Here is a 10,329-nt window from a genome sequence, read left to right as displayed (position 1 = left end):
GATGCACACGACCAGAAAATTAATTCTCAAATGTGCGTCGATAGCATTGTGTTGGGTTGGAACAATTGACTTTTTTATTATGAAATAAACTCTTATTTGTTCGTGAGATCCCGTCAGCCGACGAGCATTCGAGAGGTTTCTTCTATTCAGCGTGGTGGAAACGGTGTTACGGTCGTCCAAGCAGATCAGGTGGTTAGTGGGCGAAGAGGAAGAAGAAATATGGACCAACATGGAGCGGCTACCACCAGGCAGGAGGCTGCAGTTTCACCGAAAAGGTGGTGGCCTCAGAACTTGCCGGCCAAGACGCAGTCTCTGTTCTGTGCGAACTGCAAGGGATGCGCGCTGCCCCAAAGTCAGCACGGCTTGGAACACGCCAAACTGCCATCAGCAGAACCAGCGCCGCTACCACAAGCCACCCATCAGCATCACCCCCACCACGCTGACCACGCTGCCTCCAGCCACCCGCACCAGCCACACGCGAAAGCGCACGGTCATCATGCTGTGCCTCACGTGGTGCCGCATCGTGACGATGTCTTGCAGAAGCGCACTGCGGAGGAAGAATTGCAGACCAATGTGTTCTACACCGCGGTCCAGGAACGAACCGGTCTGCACGCAATGAAGGGACTCTTTCCGACGCAGGTAAGATGAATGCAGGCCCGCAGGTTTTCCCTTTTGAGAATAGGTTAACGTGGTACACTCTGCATACCCATAGAGCCATCTCTTAAAATATTTCATTACTACATGAGCCCAAGCGGCTTCACCGGAAGCCGCACACAGAGATGAAACTGCTTCGTTCCTTTAGCTTAGTTGCTGTAATGAAGCTTTACACTTGTGGCTGCTGCTGTATGCTTTCACAACGCTCCTCTAAGAAGATTCAGATTGTGTTGTGGAGTCGACAATTCATTGTCTTTGTGAGAACCCGAACGGGAGTGGATTGCAGTCGTTGCTATGAAATAAAAACTCAGAAGCAGGCCAATGTAGCCGAGGTCTTTCCGTTTCGCTGTATTGTGGGCTGTCCTTGATCGCAGCAGTGTTTCTCCGAGAAAGATTGACCTTTCTTAACTCAAAGCATTTATAGAACACGCAACATTCGAAATTCTCCGCTGACGTGGTGCACAACAATAATAATTTAATTATTCGTAAGTTCGTTTGCTACTGCACATATTGTATAAGCACGCAGTGTTTTGTGGCGACTGTCAGGTCACCAGGGTCACAGCGATCACGCTTATCAGTTATAAGAAAATAAAACAAGTGAGAACGATACCCAAAAACAAGAATGGCATGAAAAACAAACAAGAAAAACAAGATGAAAAACAAGAATGGCAAACAATGCTTAACGAAAAGGAAAAAAGTCGACAGCGCGGTGGGAACAAATTTTTAAACAACAAGGTGAAATCAGGGCTTCAAAAAGTGGAATGTGCTGCGGAAGCCGAAATATTGAGTATAGTAGATTTTCTCCTGTCGTCGCCAATTGTACACACTGACTTTTTTAACCAAACATGGGACCTACTGACTTGGAGAAGAAAGTGCCCGTTCGTAAGCTGTCGATCACCATAGTAAAAGAGCTCGCTGGAGTATTGCAACCAAACCACGAACTAGGCGTCTTTTTGAACAGTCTAAAAATGCCTGACACGTGATGAACACTACCACAAAAAACTTGGAGAGCACTACAATCTGCTGCGTTGGAGAAATCATTAGCGTTTGAACGTGAGCAACTTTTTTGAAAATCATCGTTGTCACAGGACACTTAACACGTGATCCTTGGATGGCGCCAGAAACTTTTTTGCAAGCCATTGCTGTCACGTGACACTTATCACGTGACCCTTGGATGATATCAACAATTTTTTTTGGAAGTCATCGTTGTCTAACATCAGTACACATCCCCAACACGCTTTATCCTGATGCATACCTAAACGCGCTAACGTGCCACTAAAACACGCTTGAACCAACGGCCCTTCGTGGCTTATGCGTTGCCTGCCAATTTGGCACGCAGTGGGCCGTGGTTCGTCCCGCAATTCCGGCGAATTTTTTTATTGCGAAAGCAATACTACGCCAGGTCTAACCGCTCGTCGCGTGGTCCGTGGACCCCCTGCTCGTCGAGGAGCCGCCGTCGCCCCTAACAGATGGTGTGTTCTCAATTGGTCGAAATGGTCGTGACCTCACTGTGCGCGACTTTCAAACGAGTCCAATTGTACTTTAGCTAGTAACCATGCAGCCAATTAAAGAGATCGTATAGTGATGCTCCATGTAAATGGATCTGAGTTTCGTTAATTGCTTAATTAAGAAATTAGTCTAATGAAACCGAGTAGGAAATTGGTCAAGTTGGGCAATCGAGCCGGGGTCTCCGGGGTGGGAGACGATCACGCTAACCACTCCGCCATGCCAGCTCGATGGCTTGGAATGAACAAAGGCGCGTCTAGTGAATACGGTGTCTTGTTTACTCCCGTCGTCCTTCCTTCCCTTGCGTCGAGGTTCAGGTTCCACCCAGATATGCGAGACAGATACATTTCCTTTCCTCAAAAACCAGTTTACCGACGAGCAGGGCGTAGAGCCGAACGGGCGATGGCGTTCTGTAGACTTCCTGGCAGTGTTGCAAGACGCTGTCGCGTTCCACTCTTAGAGGCGAAGCTTAAAATCTTAACCACAAACACCGCGCTTAAGGCTTTCGCCTCACCGCACTTTAGGTCAACTGACGTAACCCCTCAATTTTTCTTTTTTTAGAATTAGGTTACATGAGAGGTACCATTTCCTGCGGACAGATTTTACAGACACATGTTGCAAAGAACTTCCGGTTTTTCATTCCCATGAAGCATATAATGCTTTTGCATTAATAAAATAACCGCGAGCACCGCTTCACTGTCGGGCGAGAAGCGTAGTTGGAGGGAGTGAATGCGTCGCGCGTCTGCCAGATGTGAAAAAAATATATTATCCTCTATTATACCTTCAGCTTTTCAAAAAGGCGGAATACGTGGTCGCACAAAATTTTGGGCTAGCCCAGCGTATATCGATCACCTTGACGAAGTTTTTAATTCAATGAAGGCTGACTCAGCCATCACGCTCTCCTGTTGTTTTGGTGCCCAAATATTCTTGGCAGTAGCCCCGCGCCCTCATTCCGGAACGCGTAAGCAGGTGCCGGTGTGTATATCTCGCTGCCGCCGAAACGCCTTGTCCGCTCGGGACAGTGCTTCTGGGTTCGAATGGGTTCGAAGGGCGGGTCTGGGAGCACATCGCTTATAGCGCTGTCATATAAATTGTTGTTGTACTTATCTAGCTTTTTTTTTAAGCAGGCAAAAAATGCTACTTCAGCAACGGCTTCTTTAAAATCCGCCAGCCGACTGTGTTTCATGACGATTTAGAAATTTCTCATGCACGCATCGTTGTTGGAGTCAACGTTTTTGAAGCTATAGCTAAGAGCGTTACATAATCACGTGTTTATACCTTATGAAAAAACGATCGGAGACTACGGAAAGTGACTCACAGCGATGCTGGGTTGATTTAAACTCGCATTGGATGTTGTTGCGGCCCGGGTAGCATGGCCGGACCGGAGATGGGACGAGGAGGATGGGAGACTGGGTTAGGAGGAATGCAACGAAAACGTTATACACTTATTTACATTATTTACAAAGAGCGACTGAGAAATACTCTCGGTTGACGGGAAGTTCTTCGCCAACCGGAGTCGACGGGAGCTAGCAGGCTTCTCTCTCGGCCACACTCACAGCCGAGTTAAATAGGGTTCGGATACCCCAGATTCCTGCCTGGGGAATAAATTTCGCAGAGCACTGCCCAATCGGATGGACCGAAGTGGACGCTGCTGTTACCATCCACGGCAGGGGCGGTGCGGTCTGTTCCGCTCTCTCGCAGCTCGGTCGATGGGAAGGGGTAGATGCTGACCAATCCAACACCGCTGGAAAGGAATCTCCCGAAGTCTATCAGCAAGTGAATGAACGTGCTTCCCCGCCGGATGTCCAGAACACGAGACCTTTGTTGAGGACACAGCTGTATTCAATTAACAGCCAGCGTGACTGTGCGTAGCACCCCTCCGTCCTTCGACGACCCGAGGGTATACCCTCGGCTTGACTGGCACCGCCACGTTGCCTCCGCTTCCGCTGTGGTTGCCGCTGTCAAATTTGCGCCCTTAAGCCCCCTTCGCATCTTCGGCCTTCGCTGCTGCTGCCGTGGTCACCTCCGCTCAATGTAGTCCGCTGCACTAATCCACTTAGGCTAGGAGGGGGGCATCAAAAGCACTACACCGCACCGCCGCCGTCGCGATGTTGTCGACCTTGTCGACCGTTCACGGTTGCTGCTTTATCGGGCCCACGTGGTCAGAATTACAATCACAACAGTGCTCACTGTCCAAAGAACGTTGGTTCATCTTAGCTCTGACACCTTATATACGACATAAGCGGAAATAGCATAGATCGGGCCCAAGCAAGCAACTTTGTCATCTCGCAAAATGCGCAATGCAGGGCACGGACAAGCCATCCATGAAGTTCCCGTTGCACGCGTGGGAGGACGACGATGAAGACAGGACGGTGAACCCGTTCGTGATGGTGGCGGCCACGATGCTCATCCTCATCACGCTCTCTGTCGTCTTCTTCCTGTTGAAGTCAAGCGAGCTGGTGGCTGCCTTGGAGAAGACGACAACCACCGAAGAACCTACCGGACTGAGACCACGCGGCCTTGAAGCGACGCACTCGGCTTTCTATACTGTGTCGACAGGAGAGCGCGCTTCAACGGGCAGCGCTCAAACCACTGGTGGAGAATCGTCGGTTGTAGAGCCGTTGGACGGGCTTTTGGAGGTCACTGCCGACGGCACCGACACTCTCCGTGGGGTGCGCTGAATTGTGATAACATTCGCATACATAAAATAGTGGTGTGAAACCTCTCATTTACTTCTACCTCTGTAACTTTAAACATTTTCTAGCCACCAATTCATAGCAAGAAAAAGAGGAAACGTTAGCCCCAGACGGGGACACTTAATCGCTCTTATCGTGTGAAAAAGCGATAGCATGGCCACTCCCAATACACACCAATACCGTAGGCACTATTAGTGCGACTCACTTCCATAGTCACCCTTCCATGTGTTGGTGTACGGTTCGACACCCGACCATTGACTGGAGCAAGTTGAGACTAGCAGTTCTGTGCTAGATCTCACGCAGACTCTGACGCTATCAGTAACGCACTTTTGCGACAGTATGGTGGCCCACAGTCTTTACTCCTAAAACCGCCGCCTCACCGAGCGTGACAGGCACACAACACCGGAAAAACTGCTCAACAGAGTGCTTATGCTACCGCTTAATATTCCTTACTGATCGATACGTACGAACTGTTGCATCGTACCGACAGTTTCTTTATTCGCGTCTACCCATTTACATCTTACAGTACTCGCGTTCGATAAATATTGACCAATCTGATTTTATAAGTTACTGTTTAAGGGAAAAGCCGCGAGGAAGCTTAGAACAGACCTCTCCATCTGTCTTGAAGCAATACCTTGAAGCAATTCCTTGAAGCAATACCTTTTCTGTGCGCAAACTCTCAAATACACGAAACATTCCTGAAGGGTCGTGCACGCCTGGTGATCATAGTCATCATCCTATGTTTCCTTTTGCGATGTTGATCCCTGCTAGATGTAGAGTTTTTGAATTTGTGGATTAAGAATGCTTCTATATTCTATTGCTTGTAGATTTAAAGCCATATTGGAGAATGAATTGCTTCAGCTCATCGAAGTTGTCTCCACGTTGATTAAAATGTCCCGAAACTGCATTTTCAACGTTCTTTCCTATGTCAGCGAGGTGGTCATTTAGTGTTGCCCTTATTGATTGTACTGTTTCTGACAGGAAGGAGGAGCATGTAAGCATGTAAATAACATTGAGAAGACGCGCAGATCAAGCTAGTCGTTAAAGTCGCTTGCCGCCCTGCTTACAGTAGTGTCGATGTGTGAATATTTCTATGTCTTGCAAATAGATCGAAAGCATGAGCTTACTGTTGGGGGGGGGGCGGGGGGGTTGTTATCAAGCCTAGTTTGCACCAGGACATCTTTCAGGCTTATCTTTTGTCTGCACCGGGGAGTATTTATTTAGAAAGGGCACCGGGGAGCCCTTTCTCCACCGGGGAGTATATTCTTGAGGCGGTGGTTTCCAGTTAAGATAGGGCAGTATCTCGGCAGAATATTGTTTATCGTACGAAGTGCGTTACAGTATTTCGTTATATGTGCAGAAGGCCATTCACTCTTAAATTTTGGACTTCTTTAGAGTACATCACCTCGATTTAGAGCCGCCGCGGTGGCTCAGTGGTTATGGTGCTCGGCTGCTGACCTGAAAGACGCGGGTTCAATCCCGGCCGCGGCAGCTGAATTTCTTTGGAGGAGAAATTCTAGAGGCCCGTGTACTGTGCGATGTCAGTGCAAGTTAAAGAACCCCAGGTGGTCGAAATTTCCGGAGCCCTCCACTACGGCGTCTCTCATAGCCTTAGTTGCTTTGGGACGTTAAACCCCATAAACCAAACGAAACCAAACCTTGGTTTAGACAGGTTTCTCGTTGCAAAACATTATTCAAGAAGTTCTGGGGTAGCTTCTATGAATTAGGGTGGCTTTTTTAATGTTTCAAGCCGTCGTCGTCGGCACCTATTCTTCTAAGACGCGGTGCCTGTCCTATGAATGTGCCTTTCTTACAGTGCCGGAAATTATGGCTAGCAAAATCTATTTCTCTCGATCTGTAGTCTTCTTTGAGAGGATGGCTTTAAGGGTGCGAATTTCTAAACGAAAAGTAGTGTCTAGACGCCTCCTAATGGAGTCGAAGGTACATTTAAGCCCACTGTGGAATCAATATTTGAGGTGTCATTACTCAGCTTGGGGCCCGAGTTTGGCCAGACGACGACCACAAAAAGCATACCGCGCTGAGAAAGCGCCTGCGGTATTTTCTCACGCTTCGTTGGGCGGGGATAACCTTCCCGGAGAAGGACGCCCGGGGGCAGCGAGCGACGGCGGACGGAACCAAGGGCGCCCGTTAGGGGAAATAAACGGACAGAGCCATCTTACACATTTCCGTCAGAAGCCGTCCCCACCGTGGACAGCTCGCCACAGTTTTGAGGCCCGCGAAGGGATTACCCATTTTTTTAAGGAGCCGGCCACACGGTAGACAGCTTGCCGTAGCTGAGGCCCGCGGCGTCGCAAGGACCACATGTGTTTTCGGTGACACGAAACCGCTTGCACCCCTGCTGCTGCACTAGGCGAATTCTCAGCGAACTTGCAGTTTCTCTTCTCCCTTTCCCACGGGTTGATTCTGCATCGAGTGACTCCGCGTGCTACAGTGCTGTGCAAATTTGATTGGGGCCCTTCTTGGAGAAATGTGCCTCGTGTTGGGTCGGCCTCTGCCTGTTGAAGGGGCGGGACCTTAGGGGATTTAACGGGGGTGCTGACTGCGAAAGGACGCTCTGGGCCCTGTCGAAAAGGCTCATCCAGTCGCTCTAGGCTATCAACTCTTAAATTTGGCTCTTTTTTCAGGGCTGGAATGTCCGCAAGGCAGTAGTTTTGTTCAGTTGTCAATTTCTCTTTAGGCATATTAATATTCTAAACGGTAAGCCTGGCTGGGAAATGGGCTATAAACAAGCATATTTTGAATGTCTTATGAATTAGGGAATAAGCAAAAGCGTTCTTCGATTTTTACGGTGCTAAGAAGTTGTAACCTGATAGCCTGAGTAGTCACCCGGATAACAGGTCTGGCAGTTAGCTTAGAATTACTTGGCAGAACAGTAGATTGGAATCGGTGTCTCACTTCTTATACCGGCAACGTTTGCTCAGTTTCTCCCTGTTTTTTTTGCATTTTTCAACTGGCAAGTTTATTATGCGACCCCTATTTTTCTGCTGGCCTAATGATTATACTGTTCTAAAAGCCAACTGTTTTAGAGCAGCCTTTCCTGTCGAGGCAAGGTTTCTTCTGGATATGAGAGTGAAGCAGGAGCTCTGCTTTTTGGACACGGCGTATCGGAACGTTGTGAATAGTTGGCTATTGAACCTGTCCCAGGTTGCCAACGAATTGTATAGGTTTTCAAGCCACAATCTTGCTGAACCATACAATGCGGAGAAGACGTTCCGGAGCTTAGTGTCGTTGTCCGCGGCATTCAGCGTGGCCGCGTGGTCAAATACATCCAGCCATGGTCCTGCGCCCTCACGGAATATCGTCGGCTGGCGATGCTGGCGAAACACAAGGGTCGCTGTTTGTCGACAACAGGGGAGGCATACCAGAACTGCAAGAACTCCTCCAGATGTCATGTAATGGTGACGGCAGTCCGACAGTTAGGAAGGCATCGAAAGGCTTTCAAACAAGACTGATTTTTTTTTTCGATCAGTTACGCCTGCAAAAAAACAGAACAGAGCTTTCTCGGAGGTAGTCGATGAACAGAAACATCGCCGCTCTCGGCCGTGCTCAATTTAAAGCAGCAGAGAGTTTCTAGATAAGGTGCGAATAGCATCTACGACATTATCCGGTGATGATGATGGTGCTAGTGAATTTTTATGCTGCTAGGGCATCCGCGGCCAAAGAGCTCCATGGCACAAGATATTTTGTTTGCACAACTTAAGGTTGGGTCAAATACCCATTTCCCAAGAATTTCATTCACCCTGATTAAGCCGAGCACCCAGCCAGGGGAAGCTTGCACCCATTTCATGACCAGTGGGTACCCGGCGCCTCTGGGGATCGAGTCCCGCACTTCTCGCTCGCATGAGAGGCGCGCGTTCAACCGCCAGGCCACTGCTGCGGTTCTACGGCAATCTCTTATAATCTACAAGCAGCTGCGCATGGTTGTGATCGTCCGAGATAAATCTGCTCACATTCTGCTTCACAACCAAAGTAACAGAGCCTCATTACGGTGGCTTAGAGCATAAGCAAATAAACACTACAAAGCTACACTATGTAAGGCAACACGGCAACGTGTCGCCTCCACGCCCATGCTCCTTTGCCGTCGAATCTCGTTGGGTCTCAGCTGCAGCGTTTCGTGACGCGCGCAGACCACGCCCTCCTGTGGTCCCTTTCATATTGGCACTACCGGTATATGAACGCCTGCGTTTTCAGTGTATAGTTTAGCTGTTTCGCTTTTTTTGAAGCATTTGTCCATTGATGCGAAGCTATGTAATGCTTACTTGTTTATGCTCAAAGTCGTCTGCAAGCGGCTTCATCAATGTTTTTTGTATGTCAGATGCAACCAGATTTGACTGGAATGATTCAGTCCCAGCGAAGCTGCTTCTACGTTAATAGATATTCTACACTTTTTTCTACTGAATTTAATCCTAGTGCCAGTAGAAATAATTTGAGCGGCGACAGATGCAATCTGTTTGTCATGTAATTTAATTTTAGTTCCAAGCACTAAATCTAAGCGCCAGCTTATTTAATACAAACTCCAACTCGAGCAACGCTAGCGCCAACGAATTTAATCCGAGCGCCAGCGGTCCTAATCGGGGTGCCAATCAATTTAATAATGTGGAAAATGAATGCGCCACAACATTCCAAAGCACAGAATGCGAATGCCGGAAATAAAGTGAAGTTGAGACAATTTCTGAGACCTACATGCGACACCTAAGAGCCACATCCTCGTTCACTTTTTTTTTCGCATATGTTGCAACATCAAAGAATCACGAGGAGCTGTAAAACTGCAGGATTTGACACAACTTTTGCGGATTTCTGCTTATACGCTAGAGTAGGAAATAAATGTGACTCCTTGTTCTAATTAGCTAGTTAAGCACTGCTGATTATCCGTTGTCATATGCGATGAATCTGCTTGCTGCTTTCAATTACGGCCATCATACTGCTTTTATGCTGCCGCTAGTTTTCATGGAGTTGCAACCTGTGAAAAATGTTTACAGGAGGTTCTGGTAACGATTCAACGCCGCTGGAAGAAAGAAGAGGGAATAGTGTAATGCAGAGTTCTTCCAGGCGAGACGAGTCATATAACCGGAGTAACGTTTCTTCACTTCATCGCTTTTTCAGTTTTACAAGGAAAAGTGACCGAAGCTGCACCGGAGCTTACCACCTATTATATGTCAAGAATAGCTACTAGCGCCAATCTTACAGTGGTGTAGGTTACTGGCAGTGTATGCTTAAACATGCACAGAAGAGGCCGTCTTTGAATTACCTGGCTTAAAGTATGCCCTCAGTCTTTTTACATATCATCCTCACGCGAAGCTTCTGGTTTAAAAGTTATGGTGGTCGAAAGCAGCGCACTCTACCCGCTGTATTTGCTCCATAGAGTGTTTACCAGAGTCGAGCAACAAACTTCGCCGCTGCTCCCTTCTAGTCATTCCGCGCGGAGGGATGAGCGCCAAGTTCTCCACTCGCT

At 48.2% G+C, this 10,329-nt stretch overlaps 1 protein-coding gene across 1 annotated transcript; it reads left to right on the top strand.

The window, feature by feature from the left end:
- Positions 1–4,841, top strand: LOC149343964 (uncharacterized). The gene is made up of 2 exons (XM_089547112.1): positions 1–639; positions 4,467–4,841. The coding sequence occupies exons 1-2, from the start codon at positions 220–222 to the stop codon at positions 4,839–4,841; spliced, it is 795 nt and encodes a 264-aa protein (XP_089403238.1). The 5' UTR covers positions 1–219.
- The last annotated feature ends 5,488 nt before the right edge of the window (positions 4,842–10,329 follow it).

The sequence above is a fragment of the Amblyomma mixtum genome, chromosome 5 (genome assembly GCF_055824585.1).
Source record: "Amblyomma mixtum isolate Tamu chromosome 5, ASM5582458v1, whole genome shotgun sequence".
Lineage (NCBI taxonomy): Eukaryota > Metazoa > Arthropoda > Arachnida > Ixodida > Ixodidae > Amblyomma > Amblyomma mixtum.
This window is presented reverse-complemented; position numbering and strand designations above follow the sequence as displayed.

What these genes read in the sequence shown, in the direction of transcription:
- LOC149343964 (XM_089547112.1), top strand. Translation starts at nt 220, where the DNA reads ATGGACCAACATGGAGCGGCTACCACCAGGCAGGAGGCTGCAGTTTCA. An exon ending in AGGGACTCTTTCCGACGCAG is followed by an intron (nt 640 to 4,466) that starts GTAAGATGAATG and finishes TGCGCAATGCAG; the next exon opens with GGCACGGACAAGCCATCCAT.